At 44.6% G+C, this 21,446-nt stretch overlaps 2 protein-coding genes and 1 long non-coding RNA gene across 3 annotated transcripts; 2 read left to right on the top strand and 1 right to left on the bottom strand.

Annotated features, from left to right (window-relative positions):
- Positions 1–537: 537 nt before the first annotated feature.
- Positions 538–9,614, top strand: LOC124480867. Its single transcript, XM_047040513.1, has 30 exons — positions 538–694; positions 952–981; positions 1,069–1,113; positions 1,326–1,461; positions 1,558–1,667; positions 1,940–1,990; positions 2,203–2,338; positions 2,435–2,544; positions 2,811–2,861; positions 3,074–3,209; positions 3,300–3,409; positions 4,151–4,201; positions 4,406–4,541; positions 4,636–4,745; positions 5,058–5,108; positions 5,321–5,456; positions 5,551–5,660; positions 5,967–6,017; positions 6,230–6,365; positions 6,460–6,569; positions 7,305–7,355; positions 7,538–7,673; positions 7,805–7,914; positions 8,074–8,118; positions 8,329–8,464; positions 8,557–8,666; positions 8,741–8,785; positions 9,084–9,219; positions 9,303–9,412; positions 9,498–9,614. Exons 1-30 carry the CDS (start codon positions 661–663, stop codon positions 9,512–9,514), a joined length of 2,736 nt encoding a protein of 911 aa, XP_046896469.1. The 5' UTR covers positions 538–660; the 3' UTR covers positions 9,515–9,614.
- On the bottom strand, positions 9,507–21,224 carry LOC124480876. The gene is made up of 2 exons (XR_006957586.1): positions 20,730–21,224; positions 9,507–9,558 (listed from the first exon to the last, which is right to left on the bottom strand). It is a non-coding gene; the product is annotated as an uncharacterized LOC124480876 (long non-coding RNA).
- LOC124480872 (L-rhamnose-binding lectin CSL2-like) lies at positions 16,228–20,785 on the top strand. The gene is made up of 13 exons (XM_047040519.1): positions 16,228–16,311; positions 16,575–16,604; positions 16,692–16,736; positions 16,922–17,057; positions 17,210–17,319; positions 17,837–17,926; positions 18,165–18,209; positions 18,459–18,597; positions 18,716–18,825; positions 19,975–20,019; positions 20,269–20,404; positions 20,490–20,598; positions 20,676–20,785. The coding sequence occupies exons 1-13, from the start codon at positions 16,254–16,256 to the stop codon at positions 20,676–20,678; spliced, it is 1,056 nt and encodes a 351-aa protein (XP_046896475.1). The 5' UTR covers positions 16,228–16,253; the 3' UTR covers positions 20,679–20,785.
- Positions 21,225–21,446: the final 222 nt, after the last annotated feature.

Raw genomic sequence — 21,446 nt, 5'->3', positions numbered from 1 at the left:
TGAGGGTTGTGTGTGTATTTTGAATGCAAAGTTAGGTTTTTAGGACAGATAATATGGTTTTGACAACAGTGTTTGATTTGGGGTTAAAAGTCAAGGGTTTGGCCAGTGTAAATATGAAGATGTGTGTTTAGAGTATAGAGAAAACACAGTACAAATTCAAGAAATGTGTGTTAGCAATTGAGAAAAAAACTGTAATGTGAGAGTTGAAATTCAAGCCCAGGATTACACCAAGACTTGTCACCTCTGGTTTAAGCCAGGGGGTTAAACCTCCTAGATTCTTAGTTAGCATCTCTCTTTTGGATTTGGGGCCACATAGTAGGACTTTAGTTTTGTCTTCATTTAATGTATGAAAGTTATCATTCATCCATTTGTTTATTGCCGACAAGCAGTTGGAAAAGAATTCACGGCTGTTGCATCGTTGGGTTCAGCGGATATATAGTGTCTTCCGCATTGCTATGGAAATCTGTATTATACTATGAATACAATGACTGATCAAACACTACCTACCCTTTATAAACACAATGACTAGTTAAACACTACATATCCAACACATGCAGCTGCCAAGTGGGTGATTTATTTAGCTATTTGTTCATGAGTGGGAATCTTAGGCTATAAAATGAGTTGTCTGATGTGAAGTTGTTATTCGTATCTAGAAACACCATGAGTCGTCGTCTCAGGCTGGGTGCTCTGATCTGTAAGTATCTGGTCTCTCTGGGGAGGGGGGCAGCTCCTTGGAGAGCTGAAGGACTAGTTTATATTCACTTCGTTAAAGCTCGTCTGTGTTTGAGGTTGTAGAACTAGATTTGTGAATGGATTCATTGTTAGATTATTATAAAGCTCCCATTATGGAAATGTAAAGATAATACGAACGCAATTCCACAGACAATGTGACACTATCAAAAACACTGTTAAACTGCCAGATTGTGTTTGTGGTCTTTGTGTCTGTTTCAGTGCTGGCATGTTGCATGTCTACAGGAGCAGGTAAAACAAAGAAGAACCTGAAAGTCCTAGTGGGGATCTGTTTGTGAATGTGTAAACGATTGACAATTATTATTTGTACTGTTTCAGAGACGACAGACATCTGTGAAGCTCAGCAGGCCACCCTGAACTGTGGTATGTTGTTACACTGCTACACTGTTACACTGCTATACTGTTACACAATTAGTTATACTGTTGCAGTGTTCATTACACTGCTACTCTGTTATACTTGTACTGTTATAATGTTGCTCTGCTTTACTGTTAGTTTCACACTGCATACACTTAAACTAGAGAGTTTCATCAAAAGTAAGCGAGCATAAGAGGTAATAACGTTTTCCTGTTTCCAGGGAGTTCTGTGATCAACGTGGTCAGTGCTAACTATGGACGCACAGACAGTGTGACCTGCATCTCTGGTCGTCCAGCCAATCAGATTAGCAAGACCGACTGCATCAACCCCAAAACCTTCCAGTTGGTGGCTAGCATGTAAGACGCACACACGCACACACACACACCATGGACACACGTACAGACACTCTCACACACATATACTAACATTTTTTGCTCCTCTCATCTTCCCAGGTGCAATGGAAAGACAAGCTGTTCCCTGGTTGCCTCCAACTCTGTGTTCTCTGATCCATGTTTTGGAACCTACAAATACCTGAAAGTTACCTACACCTGCATTCCCCCAAGTTAGTATTGTGTGTGTGTGTGTGTGTGTGTGTGTGTGTGTGTGTGTGTGTGTGTGTGTGTGTGTGTGTGTGTGTGTGTGTGTAAACTGTTGACACTGACACCTATTTGAACTATTACTGTTTCAGAGATAAGTGATCTGAGAAGATCTTATGTGAATGTGTAGGCATTTGAAAATTACATCTATTTGTACTGTTACTGTTTCAGAGACGACAAACATCTGTGAAAGTCTGTTTGTAAATGTGTAAGCCATTGACAATTATTATTTGTACAGTTTCAGAGACGACAGACATCTGTGAAGCTCAGCAGGCCACCCTGAACTGTGGTATGTTGTTACACTGCTACACTGTTACACTGCTATACTGTTACACAATTAGTTATACTGTTGCAGTGTTCATTACACTGCTACTCTGTTATACTTGTACTGTTATAATGTTGCTCTGCTTTACTGTTAGTTTCACACTGCATACACTTAAACTAGAGAGTTTCATCAAAAGTAAGCGAGCATAAGAGGTAATAACGTTTTCCTGTTTCCAGGGAGTTCTGTGATCAACGTGGTCAGTGCTAACTATGGACGCACAGACAGTGTGACCTGCATCTCTGGTCGTCCAGCCAATCAGATTAGCAAGACCGACTGCATCAACCCCAAAACCTTCCAGTTGGTGGCTAGCATGTAAGACGCACACACGCACACACACACACCATGGACACACGTACAGACACTCTCACACACATATACTAACATTTTTTGCTCCTCTCATCTTCCCAGGTGCAATGGAAAGACAAGCTGTTCCCTGGTTGCCTCCAACTCTGTGTTCTCTGATCCATGTTTTGGAACCTACAAATACCTGAAAGTTACCTACACCTGCATTCCCCCAAGTTAGTATTGTGTGTGTGTGTGTGTGTGTGTGTGTGTGTGTGTGTGTGTGTGTGTGTGTGTGTGTGTGTGTGTGTGTAAACTGTTGACACTGACACCTATTTGAACTATTACTGTTTCAGAGATAAGTGATCTGAGAAGATCTTATGTGAATGTGTAGGCATTTGAAAATTACATCTATTTGTACTGTTACTGTTTCAGAGACGACAAACATCTGTGAAAGTCTGTTTGTAAATGTGTAAGCCATTGACAATTATTATTTGTACAGTTTCAGAGACGACAGACATCTGTGAAGCTCAGCAGGCCACCCTGAACTGTGGTATGTTGTTACACTGCTACACTGTTACACTGCTATACTGTTACACTGTTAGTTATACTGTTGGAGTGTTCATTGTACTGCTACTCTGTTATACTTGTACTGTTATAATGTTGCTCTGCTTTACTGTTAGTTTCACACTGCATACACTTAAACTAGAGAGTTTCATCAATAGTAAGCCAGCATATGAGGTAATAACGTTTTTCTGTTTCCAGGGAGTTCTGTGATCAACGTGGTCAGTGCTAACTATGGACGCACAGACAGTGTGACCTGCATCTCTGGTCGTCCAGCCAATCAGATTAGCAAGACCGACTGCATCAACCACAAAACCTTCCCGTTGGTGGCTAGCATGTAAGACGCACACACACACACACACCATGGACACACACACAGACACTCTCACACACATATACTCACATTTTGCTCCTCTCACCTTCCCAGGTGCAATGGAAAGACAAGCTGTTCTCTGGATGCCTCCAACTCTGTGTTCTCTGATCCATGTTTTGGAACCTACAAATACCTGAAAGTTACCTACACATGCATTCCCCCAAGTTAGTATTGTGTGTGTGTGTGATGAAGAAAGTTTTTTGTCCGTCTCTTCGTAAACGGAGTGACTAAGTTCAGTTGAGTTCTGGATTTTAATAAGTATTCATCAATCTGCAGATTGAGAGAGAAAACCAGACCTCTGACAATAATTGACAACACAACACCAGGCTTAGGTCTCAATCATGTCTCTCTCTGAGCTCTGAAGGCCAGAGGACCATCTTTTATAGGGCACAATAATGTAAACATAGATAGTGACAGTCGGGCAGTAATGACGTTACAACAGTCTCAGAGAAAGAGATTCACAGCTCCCAACACATGACCACTCAGACTAGAGAGTTCATAGTTGGAGCTCTCCTTGAAGTCATGACAAGGAACAGTTAGCCAGTACTTTCTCCTGTTCCCGAACATCTATTAACCCTGACACAAACACAATCTACTCTTATTACTAGTAAGCTTACATGAGAACACACTAACTAGTATCCAATGTTTAGTTCTATTGATTAGTGAATAATGTAAGCACACAGGAAATTGCCATTTCTTCCACATGTGTGTAGACTGTTGACACTGACACCTATTTGAACTATTACTGTTTCAGAGATGAGATACGATCTGAGAAGGTCTTGTGTGAATGTGTGTAGGCATTTGAAAATTACCTCTATTTGTACAATTATTGTTTCAGAGACGAAAAACATCTGTGAAAGTCTGTTTGTAAATGTGTAAGCCATTGACAATTATCATTTGTACTGTTTCAGAGACGACAGACATTTGTGAAGCTCAGCAGACCACCCTGAACTGTGGTATGTTGTTACACTGTTACACTGCTATACTGTTACACTGTTAGTTATACTGTTGCAGTGTTCATTGCACTGCTACTCTGTTATACTTGTACTGTTATAATGTTGCTCTGCTTTACTGTTATATTCACACTGCATACACCTAAACTAGAGAGTTTCATCAAAAGTAAACAAGCATAAGAGGTAATAACTTTTTCCTGCTTCCAGGGAGTTCTGTGATCAACGTGGTCAGTGCTAACTATGGACGCACAGACAGTGTGACCTGCATCTCTGGTCGTCCAGCCAATCAGATTAGCAAGACCGACTGCATCAACCCCAAAACCTTCCCGTTGGTGGCTAGCATGTAAGACGCACACACACACACACACACCATGGACAAACGCACACAGACACTCTCACACACATATACTCACATTTTGCTCCTCTCACCTTCCCAGGTGCAATGGAAAGACAAGCTGTTCCCTGGTTGCCTCCCACCATGTGTTCTCTGATCCCTGTATTGGAACCTACAAATACCTGAATATTGCCTACACCTGCATTCACCCAAGTTAGTTTTGTGTGTGTGTGTGTGTGTGTGTGTGTGTGTGTGTGTGTGTGTGTGTGTGTGTGTGTGTGTGTGTGTGTGTGTGTGTGTGTGTGTGTGTGTGTGTGTGTGTGTGTGTGTGTGTGTAAACTGTTGACACTGACACCTATTTGAACTATTACTGTTTCAGAGATAAGTGATCTGAGAAGATCTTATGTGAATGTGTAGGCATTTGAAAATTACATCTATTTGTACTGTTACTGTTTCAGAGACGACAAACATCTGTGAAAGTCTGTTTGTAAATGTGTAAGCCATTGACAATTATTATTTGTACAGTTTCAGAGACGACAGACATCTGTGAAGCTCAGCAGGCCACCCTGAACTGTGGTATGTTGTTACACTGCTACACTGTTACACTGCTATACTGTTACACAATTAGTTATACTGTTGCAGTGTTCATTGCACTGCTACTCTGTTATACTTGTACTGTTATAATGTTGCTCTGCTTTACTGTTAGATTCACACTGCATACACCTAAACTAGAGAGTTTCATCAAAAGTAAACAAGCATAAGAGGTAATAACTTTTTCCTGCTTCCAGGGAGTTCTGTGATCAACGTGGTCAGTGCTAACTATGGACGCACAGACAGTGTGACCTGCATCTCTGGTCGTCCAGCCAATCAGATTAGCAAGACCGACTGCATCAACCCCAAAACCTTCCCGTTGGTGGCTAGCATGTAAGACGCACACACACACACACACACCATGGACAAACGCACACAGACACTCTCACACACATATACTCACATTTTGCTCCTCTCACCTTCCCAGGTGCAATGGAAAGACAAGCTGTTCCCTGGTTGCCTCCCACCATGTGTTCTCTGATCCCTGTATTGGAACCTACAAATACCTGAATATTGCCTACACCTGCATTCACCCAAGTTAGTTTTGTGTGTGTGTGTGTGTGTGTGTGTGTGTGTGTGTGTGTGTGTGTGTGTGTGTGTGTGTGTGTGTGTGTGTGTGTGTGTGTGTGTGTGTGTGTGTGTGTGTGTGTGTGTAAACTGTTGACACTGACACCTATTTGAACTATTACTGTTTCAGAGATAAGTGATCTGAGAAGATCTTATGTGAATGTGTAGGCATTTGAAAATTACATCTATTTGTACTGTTACTGTTTCAGAGACGACAAACATCTGTGAAAGTCTGTTTGTAAATGTGTAAGCCATTGACAATTATTATTTGTACAGTTTCAGAGACGACAGACATCTGTGAAGCTCAGCAGGCCACCCTGAACTGTGGTATGTTGTTACACTGCTACACTGTTACACTGCTATACTGTTACACAATTAGTTATACTGTTGCAGTGTTCATTGCACTGCTACTCTGTTATACTTGTACTGTTATAATGTTGCTCTGCTTTACTGTTAGTTTCACACTAATTACACTTAAACTAGAGAGTTTCATCAAAAGTAAACGAGCATAAGAGGTAATAACGTTTTCCTGTTTCCAGGGAGTTCTGTGATCAACGTGGTCAGTGCCAACTATGGACGCACAGACAGTGTGACCTGCATCTCTGGTCGTCCAGCCAATCAGATTAGCAAGACCGACTGCATCAACCCCAAAACCTTCCCGTTGGTGGCTAGCATGTAAGACGCACACACACACACACACACACCATGGACACACACACTGACACTCTCACACACATAGACTCACATTATGCTCCTCTCACCTTCCCAGGTGCAATGGAAAGACAAGCTGTTCTCTGGATGCCTCCAACTCTGTGTTCTCTGATCCGTGTTTTGGAACCTACAAATACCTGAAAGTTACCTATACATGCATTCCCCCAAGTTAGTATTGTGTGCGTGATGAAGAAAGTTTTTTGTCCGTCTCTTCATAAACGGAGTGACCAAGTTCAGTTGAGTTCTGGATTTTAATAAGTATTCATCAATCTGCAGATTGAGAGAGAAAACCAGACCTCTGACAATAATTGACAACACAACACCAGGCTTAGGTCTCAATCATGTCTCTCTCGGCTCTGAAGGCCGGAGGACCATCTTTTATAGGGCACAAGAATGTAAACATAGAGAGTGACAGTCAGGCAGTAATGACATTACACCAGTCTCAGAGAAAGAGATTCACAGCTCCCAACACATGACCACTCAGACTAGAGTTCATTGTTGGAGCTCTCCTTGAAGTCATGACAAGGAACAGTTAGCCAGTACTTTCTCCTGATCCCGAACATCTATTAACCCTGACACAGACACAATGTACTCTTATTAATAGTAAGCTTACATGAGAACATACTAACTAGTATCCAATGTTTAGTTCTATTGATTAGTGAATAATGTAAGCACACAGGAAATTGCCATTTCTTCCAGATGTGTGTGTGTAGACTGTTGACACTGACACCTATTTGAACTATTACTGTTTCAGAGATAAGAGATAAATCTGAGGTCTTGTGTTAATGTGTGTAGGCAATTGAAAATTACATCTATTTGTACTATTATTGTTTCAGAGACGACAAACATCTGTGCAAGTATGTTTGTAAATGTGTAAGCCATTGACAATTATCATTTGTACTGTTTCAGAGACGACAGATATTTGTGAAGCTCAGCAGGCCACCCTGAACTGTGGTATGTTGTTACACTGCTATACTGTTATACTGTTGCAGTGTTCATTGCAGTGCTTCTGTTATACTTGTACTGTTATAATGTTGCTCTACTTTACTGTTAGTTTCACACTAAATACAATTAAACTAGAGAGTTTCATCAAAAGTAAACAAGCATAAGAGGTAATAACTTTTTCCTGTTTCCAGGGAGTTCTGTGATTAACGTGGTCAGTGCTAACTATGGACGCACAGACAGTGTGACCTGCATCTCTGGTCGTCCAGCCAATCAGTTTAGCAAGACCGACTGCATCAACCCCAAAACCTTCCCGTTGGTGGCTAGCATGTAAGACGCACACACACACACCCACCATGTGAGACACACACGCACACATCAAGGACACACACAGACACCCTCACACACACTCAAATAGACACACACACACACTCTTATTTTGCTCTTTTCCACCTTCCCAGATGTGATGGAAAGACGAGCTGTTCCCTGATTGCCTCCCACTATGTGTTCTCTGATCCCTGTATTGGAACCTACAAATACCTGAATGTTGCCTACACCTGCATTCCCCCAAGTTAGTATTGTGTGTGTGTGTGTGTGTGTGTGTAGACTGTTGACACTGACACCTATTTGAACTATTACTGTTTCAGAGATAACAGGGATCTGAGAAGGTCTTGTGCGAATGTGTGTAGGCATTTGAAAATTACATCTATTTGTACTATTATTGTTTCAGAGACGACAAACATCTGTGAAGCTCAGCAGACCACCCTGAACTGTGGTATGTTGTTACACTGCTACACTGTTACACTGTTATACTGTTACAATTAGTTATACTGTTGCAGTGTTCATTGCACTGCTACTCTGTTATACTTGTACTGTTATAATGTTGCTCTGCTTTACTGTTAGTTTCACACTGAGTACACTTAAACAAGAGAGTTTCATCAAAAGTAAACGAGCATAAGAGGTAATATTGTCTTCCTGTTTCCAGGGAGTTCTCTGATCAACGTGGTCAGGGCTAACTATGGACGCACAGACAGTGTGACCTGCATCTCTGGTCGTCCAGCCAATCAGATTAGCAAGACCGACTGCATCAACCCCAAAACCTTCCCGTTGGTGGCTAGCATGTAAGACGCACACACACACACACACACCATGGACACACGCACACAGACACTCACACACATATACTCACATTTTGCTCCTCCCACCTTCCCAGGTGCAATGGAAAGACAAGCTGTTCCCCGGTTGCCTCCCACTCTGTGTTCTCTGATCCCTGTATTGGAACCTACAAATACCTGAATGTCACCTACACCTGCATTCCCCCAAGTTAGTATTGTGTTTGTGTGTGTATAAGTGTATACCCCTGGCACTGACATCTATTTGAACTATTATTGTTTCAGTGACGACAGTCATCTGTGAAGGTCAGACGACCTCCCTAAACTGTGGTATGTTACACCGTTACATACTGTTACACCGTTACATACTGTTACACTGTTACATACTGTTACTGTTACACTGTTACATACTGTTACTGTTACATCGTTACATACTGTTACTGTTACACCGTTACATACTGTTACTGTTACACTGTTACTGCTACACTGTTAAACTGCTATACTGTTATATTACCAACTATTACAATTATACTGATGCCCTGCTATACTGTTAAAGTTTCACACTTAAACTACAAGTTTCATCAAAAGTAAGTGAGCATAAGAGGTATTAGCTTCTTCCTGTTTCCAGGGAGTTCTCTGATCAAGGTGGTCAGTGCTAACTATGGACGCACAGACAGTGTGACCTGCATATCTGGTCGTCCAGCCAATCAGATTCGCAAGACCGACTGCATCTTTTCCACAACCTTCCAGATGGTGGCTACCATGTAAGATGCGTGTATACACACACACACACACACACAAACGCTCTCTCGCACACACACTTATTTTGCTCCTTCCACCTTCCCAGATGCAATGGAAAGACAAGCTGTTCTCTGGATGCCTCCAACTCTGTGTTCTCTGATCCCTGTCCTGGAACCTACAAATACCTGGATGTGACCTACATCTGCGTTCCCACAAGTAAGTGGTCTTTTCATCAGTCTTTGTATGAATGTGACATTATGAGTGTATATATTTGACTTTAGCACATGTATTCCTCTTTCAGTGAGTATTGTTGCGTAGAAGGAGAGCTCCATCCCTGGAACAGACTTGACCCGGGGGTGAACCTGTTTCAAGGACGAAGACTAATTCAACATTGAATAAATTCCTCCATTCACTTGTATCAGTGTGTTGTGGTTGTATCCAGACAGGTCAGAAACACATCAGGGTCAAGATGATCAGTGATACAGGAAGCACTTGGTTTACTAACCCCACTGAGACCAAAGAAGTCCAGAGCTAAGCTCTGAGTTAAAACAAACACAACTCGGTTCCAAATACTTGTCCCAGGCATCACTATATCCTTAACCCTTGTGTTCTCTTTAGGTCATTGTGACCCTTCAGTAATTGTGACCCACCGTCGTCATACTACCTCATACAAAAATAAAGTGAAGAATTTATTTTAACCGTCTCAGACCCCCCACAGCGCGAAGGTTAAAAGAAACGTTTTTTGTTTTTTTGTTATTGGGTAAAGTTGTCGCAACACAACGATGGGTAGTTGTGAACCTTCGGGTCATTATGAGGCAGCTCGAGGGTTAAGAATCCTGTCTAATAAAAAAAAAAAAACGCTTAAAAAGGGCATCGTCGTCGTCGTCGTCATCTGCCGCTTGTCCGGGGATCGGGTCGCGGGGGCAGCGACCTAAGCAGGGAGGCCCAGACTTCCCTCCCCCCGGCCACTTCCGCCAGCTCTTCCTGGGGGACCCCAAGGCGTTCCCAGGCCAGCTGAGAGACATAGTCCCTCCAGCGTGTCCTGGGTCTTCCCCGGGGCCTCTTCCCAGTGGGACGTGCCCGGAACACCTCACCAGGGAGGCGTCCAGGAGGCATCCTAATCAGATGCCCGAGCCACCTCAGCTGGCTCCTCTCGACGCGGAGGAGCAGCGGTTCTACTCTGAGCCCCTCCCGGATGACCGAGCTTCTCACCCTATCTCTAAGGGAGAGCCCGGACACCCTACGGAGAAAGCTCATTTCGGCCGCTTGTATTCGCGATCTCGTTCTTTCGGTCACTACCCATAGTTCGTGACCATAGGTGAGGGTAGGAACGTAGATCGACTGGTAAATAGAGAGCTTCGCCTTTCGACTCAGCTCCTTCTTCACCACGACGGACCGATGCAGAGCCCGCATCACTGCGGACGCCGCACCGATCCGCCTGTCGACCTCGCGCTCCATTCTTCCCTCACTCGTGAACAAGACCCCGAGATACTTGAACTCCTCCGCTTGGTTCAGGATCTCCTCCCCGACCCGGAGATGGCACTCCACCCTTTTCCGGTCGATTACCATGGCCTCAGATTTGGAGGTGCTGATTCGCATCCCAGCCGCTTCACATTCGGTTGCGAACCGCTCCAGTGAGAGCTGAAGGTCACGGCCCGATGAAGCCAACAGGACCACATCATCCGCAAAAAGCAGCGACCCGATCCTGAGGTCACCAAACCGGACCCCCTCAACACCCTGGCTGCGCCTAGAAATTCTGTCCATATAGGTAATGAACAGAATCGGTGACATAGGGCAGCCCTGGCGGAGTCCAACCCTCACCGGAAACAAGTTCGACTTACTACCGGCAATGCGGACCAAACTCTGGCACCGGTCGTACAGGGACCGGACAGCCCCGATCAGGAAATCCGGTACCCCGTACTCTCGGAGCACCCCCCACATGAGCCCCCGAGGGACACGGTCGAACGCCTTTTCCAAATCCACAAAACATGTGTAGACTGGTTGGGCGAACTCCCATGTACCCTCCAGGACTCCGCGGAGGGTATAAAGCTGGTCCACTGTTCCACGGCCAGGACGAAAACCACATTGCTCCTCCTGAATCCGAGGTTCGACAATCCGACGGACCCTCCTCTCCAGGACCCCTGAATAGACTTTCCCAGGGAGGCTGAGGAGTGTGATCCCCCTAAAGTTGGAGCACACCCTCCGGTCCCCCTTTTTAAAGAGGGGAACCACCACCCCGGTCTGCCAGTCCAGAGGCACTGTCCCCGATGTCCACGCGATGTTGCAGAGTCGTGTCAACCAAGACAGCCCTACAACATCCAGAGCCTTAAGGAACTCCGGGCGGACCTCATCCACCCCAGGGGCCCTGCCACCGCGGAGCTTTTCAACCACCTCGGCGACCTCAGCCCCAGAGATAGAAGGGCCCCCCCCGATGTCCCCAGACTCTGCCTCCACGTCGGAAAGCGTGTTGGTGGAATTAAGGAGGTCTTCGAAGTATTCCTTCCACCGATCCAGGACGTCCCCCGTCGAGGTCAGCAGCGCACCATCCCCACCGTATACAGTGTTGACAGAGCACTGCTTCCCCCTCCTGAGCCGCCGGATGGTGGTCCAGAACCTTTTTGAAGCCGTTCGGAAGTCATTCTCCATGGCCTCGCCGAACTCCTCCCATGCCCGGGTTTTTGCCTCCGCGACCGCCAAAGCCGCGTTCCGCTTGGCCTGCCGGTACACATCAGCTGCCTCTGGAGTCCTACCAGCCAATAAAGTCCGATAGGCCTCCTTCTTCAGCTTGACGGCATCCCTCACCTCCGGAGTCCACCACCGGGTCCGAGGGTTACCGCCGCGACATGCACCGACCGCCCTGCGGCCGCAGCTCCGGTCAGCCGCTTCAACAATGGAGGCCCGGAACATGGCCCATTCGGACTCAATGTCCCCGGCCCCCCCCGAGACATGATCGAAGCTCTCCCGGAGGTGGGAGTTGAAGCTCCTTCTGACAGAGGGTTCCGCCAGACGTTCCCAGCAGACCCTCACATTACGTTTGGGCCTGCCAGGCCTGACCGGCGTCCTCCCCCACCATCGAAGCCAACTCACCACCAGGTGGTGATCAGTTGACAGCTCCGCCCCTCTCCTCACCCGAGTGTCCAAGACATGCGGCCCCAAGTCCGATGACACGACTACAAAGTCGATCATCGAACTGAGACCTCGGGTGTCCTGGTGCCAGGTGCACATATGGACACCCTTATGCTTGAACATGGTGTTCGTTATGGACAAACCGTGTCTAGCACAGAAGTCCAACAACAAAACACCACTCGGGTTCAGATCGGGGGGGCCGTTCCTCCCAATCACGCCCCTCCAGGTCTCACTGTCATTGCCCACATGAGCATTGAAGTCCCCCAGGAGGACGAGGGAATCCCCAGGAGGAGCGCTTTCCAGCACCCCCCCCAGAGACTCCAAAAAGGGTGGGTACTCTGAGCTGCCGTTTGGTGCATAAGCACAAACGACAGTGAGGACCCGTCCCCCCACCCGAAGGCGGAGGGAGGCTACCCTCTCGTCCACCGGGGTGAACCCCAATGTACAGGCGCCGAACCGAGGGGAAACCAGTATTCCCACCCCAGCTCGACGCCTCTCACCAAGGGCAACTCCAGAGTGGAAGAGAGTCCAGCCCCTCTCAAGGAGACTGGTTCCGGAGCCCACGCTGTGCGTCGAGGCGAGGCCGACTATATCTAGCCGGAAACTCTCTACCTCGCGCACCAGCTCAGGCTCCTTTCCCGCCAGCGAGGTGACGTTCCACGTCCCTAAAGCTAACTTTTGCAGCCGAGGATCGGACCGCCAAGGCCCCCGCCTTCGGCCGCCGCCCGTCTCACACTGCACCCGACCCCCATGACCCCTCCTGCGGATGGTGAGCCCACTGGAAGAGGGTCCCACGTTGTCTCTTCGGGCTGTGCCCGACCGGGCCCCATGGGAAAAGGCCCGGCCACCAGGCGCTCGCCATCGAGCCCCACCCCCGGGCCTGGCTCCAGGGGGGGGCCCCGGTGACCCGCTTCCGGGCAGGGGCAACTGAGAACCATTGTTGTATTTCTTCATGGTTGGTTTTTTGAGCCACTCTTTGTCTGGTCTTTCACCTGGAACCTGTTTGCCTTGGGTGACCCTACCAGGGGCATGAGGCCCCCGACAACATAGCTTCCAGGATCACTAGGACACGCAAACCCCTCCACCGCGGTAAGGTGGTGACTCAAGGAGGGGTAAAAAGGGCATACACAAAGTATATTGAAATCTGTTCTTGAACCATTTGGAGTAAATTCATGATTGTGGTCTCTTTTGAAAGGTGACTGTGTATAAAGGTCTTTCCTCTGTTGTCAGGACCCCTGTAAGTCCTACTGGTTTTGTGTAGTAGAAGCTTGAACACAAGGAAATTGAAAGTTTTTATTTCCGCCTGGATTTTTTTTTTAAACACATGCCTGAAGAGGCCTAGAGGTGGTAGGTATTAGCCAGAAGACAGAATTGTACCACAGCACGAAGCCTTACCTAATTCAAGTCAAAATTATTTCGGAGGCTCCAAAAGGACCCTTGGTAACCAAGGTAAAATACTTGGAAAAAAGGATAAAAAGGTAAAAAAAAAAACTGAAGCATGAACACAGTGCTATGGAAAGGGCATGGAAGCTCCTATTGGGTGAAATGAGGTGTCAATCGAAAGGCCATTTTAAGACTATGCTTTCGTCAGCTAACTGACGTTATAACCAATTGAACGTGAGTGATTGCACTGTTCAGTATGCTAAGTCAGAATGATGCAACAAGAGACTATGGCTATTTCTGGATGTAATACATTGTTTTGGATTAAATACTTTACATGGCTAGATGGTTTGGACCTTTGGGAATGTAACCAGACCATTTTTGCTCAGACTGGCCCACCACAATCGGCCAGATGGAGGGGTGGAGCCTGTTAAGAGATGTGATTGGGCCAGCCCAGTGTCAGTATGGAAAATAAACCAGTGGGCTACTGTCCCTGCTTTATCCAACCTTGGGCCTGGATTGCTAATTAAGTATCCTGTTATTATTATATATAATAACAGGATATACACATTTCAGTACAATGGACACCGTTTTGTTAAGTGGTACTTAAAAGACACGTACAAGGGTTCTCCTTACGAGCATGTTCGTGAAACGCATGTAAGAAATGATGATGGATCGTTATTTTGCTCGTAGAGAACCCTCGTAACAGCTACAATCCATCGTTATCGGGAAACACAGCCCGGGCTAACTTCTATATAAACCGGTACTACGGTGGGCAGAACGGGTAGTCCAATGGATCCCAGACAAGCCCCCAATTTGTACGACCCTCCCTGATCTATTCTGACTGGATGAAAAAAATAAGAATGTCTCTTTCTTCATGAAATACCAGCATCAAATTATAATAAACAATAATAATTTAAATGTCTAATTTTTTTTATTATTATAATTTGTAGGGGTTCTGAGATTAAATTTAGGGGTGCTTTCCGCTTCTTCAATTGGGACCGACCGGCGAGACCTGAGTCTCACCTGCTGAGACTGCCTTAAGTATGGTGAACCCAGGTGTGGGACTTCTCTATTTGAAGGAAACCAGGAAATAAGGGGAGTTTCAGGGTCCAGGCAGGCTGCATTCCGGTGATCTGTAACTTCATCCAACACAGGCTGAACAGGACTGAGCGTCACAAAGGTTTGGCACCAAGGTTTGGCACCAAGTATCAGGAACTGGAAAACAAACACTGAGGCCCCGTTTCCCAGACATGGATTAACCTTTGCTGTCCTGAATACTTGACTGATCAAACACCACCTGGGGCGTATTCCAGAAAGCTAGTTCAACAAACTGTGAACCTAACCCTGAACTCTGGGTTGATTCACAAAAAAATGGGAAACCCCCACTTTGCGGTTCCAGTAAAGCTGATATAATTTGTTAAATCAACTCGGAGTACATCCACTCTGAGTTAAGCGCGGGCATGAGAACTATTAAAAGCCAACATCAATGGAACTTCGATACTAGGATCCACCATGGCACCCGGTGACAAAAAACGTTGTCCCACTTCACCACACTTCAGATATACGTGTTTATTGTGAATCTAGAAAACGATTTGCACATTCTGATCCTGTTGAACAGAGCATGGAGAAGAACAAAGGCTGATCTTGTAAGGCTGGGTGTCAACCTGCCCCCACCTCTCTGCTATGCTAAAATCTGGAGTTATTGAACGGAGTCTCAACTTGATTGCTCTCACACTTCATTGTGTAACTTACTGTAGCATTGCTCGTCATATGTTGATATAAGCGTCAAGATTGTGGTATGTTTGGTTGTTCTTGTGTATAGAAGGAATTGTAATGCATTGTTCTGTGGATTCTTGATCTCTTGATACCTTCTCCTCAGCTCTGGCTTGTCCTTGTACTCATTCTCCTTCCTCACATCTTGCTTTCTATCTCTGGTTTACAATAATAATGGTGAAGTAGGAAAGAATTAACCTTCATTTTGTAACATGTTTGCCTTGTAATTGATTTCATTCATGTGCAATGTTATTAAATGCTTATTTATTTAACCTTACTTTGACCAATCTTGCTCTGTTTTAACCCATAAAGTCAAATAAAGTAATGGCATTAGCTACTTGGTTAATGTTAATGCACTGCAGTTTCCCATCTTCCTTCAAACCATAGGGGAATTTTAGTTTGTTTGGCCAATAATTCCCCCCACAGTTACAGGAGGGTACATGGTCACAGGTGAATCATGTAAATTGTAGGAACAATAGCCGATATAAATACCCATTGTTGGATTTAACACACATTGACACTGACCAAAGGTTTTCATTACTTCTCTTTATGGAACGGAAAACCCAGAGATTCATTTTACGGTAACCCAATCAGGGTTTTACAAATCCCGCTTCCTGGAATACCCCCCTGCTCTCTATAAACACAATGCAAACACAAACAAACACACATATCCAACACATGCAGCTGCCAAGTAGGTGATTTATTTTGCTATTTGTTCATGAGTGGGAATCTCAGCCTCTATAAAACGAGTTGTCTGAGGTACGTGCAGGTTGTTATGCGTATAATATCTAGAAACGCCATGAGTCTCTGTCTCACGCTGGGTGCTCTGATCTGTAAGTATCTGGTCTCTCTGGGGAGGGGGGCAGCTCCTTGGAGAGCTGAAGGACTAGTTTATGTTTACATCATTAAAGCTTGTCTGTGTTTGAGTTTGTGGAACTAGATTATGGTTTGTGAATGGATTCATTGTTGGGTGAATTATAAAGCTCCCATTATGAAAACATAAAGATAACATGAGCACAATTCCACACACTGTGACGATTTTCAAAAACACTGTTAAACTGCCAGATTGTGATTGTGGTCTTTGTGTCTGTTTCAGTGCTGGCATGTTGCATGTCTACAGGAGCAGGTAAAACTCAGAAGAACCTGATTGTCCGAGCGAGGATCTGTTTGTGAATGTGTTAGCCATTGACAATAATTATTTGTATTGTTTCAGTGACGACAGACATCTGTGAAGGTCAGCAGACCACCCTGAACTGTGGTATGTTGTTACACTGTTAGACTGCTATATTGTTACACTGTTAGTTATACTGTTGCAGTGTTCATTGCACTGCTACTCTGTTATACTGTTGCCCTGCTATACTGTTATAGTTTCACACTGCACACACTTAACTACACTTATATAGTAAGTGAACATAAGAGGTAATAACGTCTTCTTGTTTCCAGGGAGTTCTGTAATCAACGTGGTCAGTGCCAACTATGGACGCACAGACAGTGTGACCTGCATCTCTGGTCGTCCAGCCAATCAGATTAGTAAGACCGACTGCATCAACCCCAAAACCTTCCTGTTGGTGGCTAGCATGTAAGAAACACACATACACACCATGTAAGAGACACGCACACACCATGAACAAACACAAGCACAAACAGACACCCTCACACACACACACAAAAACAGACACCCTCACACACACACACACACACACACTTATTAAGCTCTTTCCATCTTCCCAGATGCAATGGAAAGAAAAGCTGTTATCTGGTTGCCTCCAACTCTGTGTTCTCTGATCCCTGTTATGGAACCTACAAATACCTGGATGTTACCTACACCTGCATTCCCCCAAGTTAGTATTGTGTATGTGTGTGTGTGTGTGTGTATGTGTGTGTGTGTGTGTGTGTGTGTCATGGTCGGACTGGCCTTCAGGAGAGTCGGGTGATTTCCTGAACGGCCGGTCAAAGTAACGGCCGCGGCGGCATAATGCAAAAAAAAATATTTAGTTTTATATATATATACAAAAATATATATGAACCTATATAATAGTTTAATCGGCCGTATTCACTTTGAGCACGGCATTAAATACTATACAACCGTTTTATTCAAACTGTAAAACAATGCCACACATGTTTAGACCACTTAGTGAGAGCGACAGTCAGCGGCCCGGAGGTGCAGCAGTACTAGAGACGTCAGGTGCTTGCATTTATAGATATTCTTAATTTAAATAAGAAACATATATGCCAAAGAAAAAGGGACACTAATACATGTTTATGCTCAACATGGTTTTATTGGACTTATATTTAAAAAAGGTGCTATGGTGATCAAATGAAATTGTTTTAATTGTTCTGGTCTGCATTTGAAATCAGCCACAGGTGACTCTGGGAATGAGGAGACTGAGAAAGAGATGGAGGCAGCTGTGACGGTGGTGACAGGGTCCAGTGCAGAGATTGTGACAGGTGCAGCAATGATACTGTGCACAATAGAGTATAAGTTAACACCAGTAGGCCTACATCTAATGTTGTTAACAGCCATCTAGCACTGCATCATCATTTATTATAATATAGTGGATGGTGTGTGAATTTGTGTTTGGGAACTGTACACGGTCGTGGGCTGGTCTGGTTTCAAAGTCCCAGTCCAACCCTGGTGTGTGTACACCGTTGACACTGACAACTATCTGTACTGTAACTGTTTCAGGGAAGACAGTGATCTGTGAAGGTCAGATGACCACCCTCAACTGTGGTATGTTGTTACTCTGTTACATGGTTACACTGCTACTTTGCTACACTCTAATACTGTTATATACTATTATTGTTTCACTGTTACTGCTACACTGCTGCACTGCTACAGTGATATACTGCTACACTGATATACTATTACAATTATACTGTTGCCCTTCAATACTGTTTTAGTTTTACACTGCATACACTTAAACTACAGAGTTTAATCAATAGTAAGTGAACATATGAGGTAATAACTTCCTGTTTCCAGGCAGTTCTTTGATCCACGTGGTCAGTGCTAACTATGGACGCACAGACAGTGTGACCTGCATCTCTGGTCGTCCAGCCAATCAGATTAGAAAGACCGACTGCATCAACACGGCTATATCACTGTCATTGGTGGTGAGCATGTAAGAGAAATAAACATACACAATAACACTTTTTCACACACAATCTCACAACCTTCCCATTGGTGGCTAGAATGTAAGACACACACACACACTTATTAAGCTCTTTCCATCTTCCCAGATGCAATGGAAAGAAAAGCTGTTCTCTGGTTGCCTCCAACTATGTGTTCTCTGATCCCTGTTATGGAACCTACAAATACCTGGATGTTACCTACACCTGCATTCCCCCAAGTTAGTATTGTGTATGTGTGTGTGTGTGTGTGTGTGTATGTGTGTGTGTGTGTGTATGTGTGTGTGTGTGTGTGTCAGGGTCGGACTGGCCTTCAGGAGAGTCGGGTGATTTCCTGAACGGCCGGTCAAAGTAACGGCCGCGGCGGCATAATGCAAAAAAAGAACAAAAAATATGTATATAACTTTATATATATTTACAAAATATATATATACCTATATAATAGTTTAATCGGCCGTGTTCACTTTGAGCACGGCATAAAATACTATACAACCTTTTTACTGGAGTGAGCTCGGTGAAAACTTGAAAAGTGCATTTGTGCATCCGTTTTACAGACCGTGATTGGTCAATACATCCCCGTCTTCCAGGTTCAGAGTTGGAGCGGTGGTGAGTCGAGTGAGTCCGGGCAAAACAATAGCCTGCAGAGTTTTTAACGTTTATTACGTGTTTGTTTCTTCTCCAAAGTAATGGAGGAAGCAAAAAGGAGAAAAGGGTGGCGCAGAAATAATCAGAGAAAAAAAACATCGAGCACTCAAAGCCAATGCTTCAAAATGTAAAACAATACCACACAGGTTTAGACCACTTAGTGAGAGCGACAGTCAGCAGCCCGGAGGTGCAGCAGTACTAGAGACGTCAGGTGCCTGCATTTATAGATATTCTTAATTTAATTAAGAAACATATATGCCCAAGAAAAAGGGACACTAATACATGTCTATGCTCAACATGGTTTTATTGGACTTATATTTAAAAAAGGTGCTATGGTGATCAAATGAAATAGTTTTCATTGTTCTGGTCTGCATTTGAAATCAGCCACAGGTGACGCAGGGAATGAGGAGACTGAGAAAGAGATGGAGGCAGCTGTGACGGTGGTGACAGGGTCCAGTGCAGAGATTGTGACAGGTGCAGCAATGATACTGTGCACAATAGAGTATAAGTTAACACCACTACATCTAATGTTGTTAACAGCCATCTGGCGCTGCATCATCATTTATTATAATATAGTGGATGGTGTGTGAATTTGTGTTTGGGAACTGTACACGGTCGTGGGCCGGACTGCATTTCAAAGTCCCGGGCTGTTTTTCAGTCCCAGTCCAACCCTGGTGTGTGTAGACCGTTGACACTGACAACTATCTGTACTGTAACTGTTTCAGGGAAGACAGTGATCTGTGAAGGTCAGCGGACCACCCTCAACTGTGGTATGTTGTTACACTGTTACATGGTTACACTGCTACTTTGCTACACTGTAATACTGTTATGTACTATTACTGTTTCACTGTTACTGCTACACTGCTGCACTGCTACAGTGTTATACTGCTATACTGCTATACTATTACAATTATACTGTTGCCCTTCAATACTGTTTTAGTTTTACACTGCATACACTTAAACTACAGAGTTTAATCAATAGTAAGTGAACATATGAGGTAATAACTTCCTGTTTCCAGGCAGTTCTTTGATCCACGTGGTCAGTGCTAACTATGGACGCACAGACAGTGTGACCTGCATCTCTGGTCGTCCAGCCAATCAGATTAGAAAGACCGACTGCATCAACCCCAAAACCTTCCCGTTGGTGGCTAGCATGTAAGACACGCACACACACACACACAAAGACATGCTCTCTCTCACACACACACACACTCAAATTTTTATCCTCCCATCTCTCCAGATGTGATAGAAAGAAAAGCTGTTCTCTGGTTGCCTCCAACTCTGTGTTCTCTGATCCCTGTTATGGAACCTACAAATACCTGGATGTTACCTACACCTGCATTCCCCAAGTTAGTGGTCTTTACATCAATGTATGAGGGTGACATTGTGTGTGTATATATTTAACTCACATGTATTCCTCTTTCAGTGAATATTGTTGGGTGAGGACCATCCCTGGAACAGACTGGACCTGGGGGTGAACCTGTTTCAAGGACGAAGACTAATTCAACATTGAATAAATTCCTCCATTCACTTGTATCAGTGTGTTGTGGTTGTATCCAGACAGGTCAGAAACACATCAGGGTCAAGATGATCAGTGATACAGGAAGCACTTGGTTTACTAACCCCACTGAGACCAAAGAAGTCCAGAGCTAAGCTCTGAGTTAAAACAAACAAAACTTAGTTCCAAATACTTGTCCCAGACATAACTAGCCTCCATCACAAGGATCCTGTTCGTAGTCTAGCGTTATGCAATTATACTCATGTGAAATGTGTTCAACCCTTTCCAGCCGGATCATACAAAACAAGTATTACAATACAACGGTTCCTGCCTGGCTTTATATTTTTGCACACCGTCCACAACGAGTTTTATTTCTGGGCTGCCAGATACTCAAGACAACATAAGCTGAAGCACATCTAATAGTTTAAGGGCTTACTGGCCATTAATAATACACGTACGTAGCTATCGTTAATAATATTGTCGACATCTTCCCCACATCTTATTTTGATTCTGAGCTGAGCGGACAAAAAAACAGTTGGCTAACGTTAAAAACCATTAGATTTGTTATTGCAAAACGCAATACCAAACGTTTAACAGTATTTGTAATTTACCTAATGATTCTCATATTACCATTAGTACAACGTGGTGAATCAATCGTAATTTCTTCCACCGGCAGAGGGCCCTGCATTACTGACACGC

The sequence above is a fragment of the Hypomesus transpacificus genome, chromosome 18, assembly GCF_021917145.1.
Source record: "Hypomesus transpacificus isolate Combined female chromosome 18, fHypTra1, whole genome shotgun sequence".
Taxonomy (NCBI): Eukaryota; Metazoa; Chordata; class Actinopteri; order Osmeriformes; family Osmeridae; genus Hypomesus; species Hypomesus transpacificus.
Note: the sequence above shows the minus strand (reverse complement) of the source record. Positions and strands in the feature narration are given on the sequence as shown.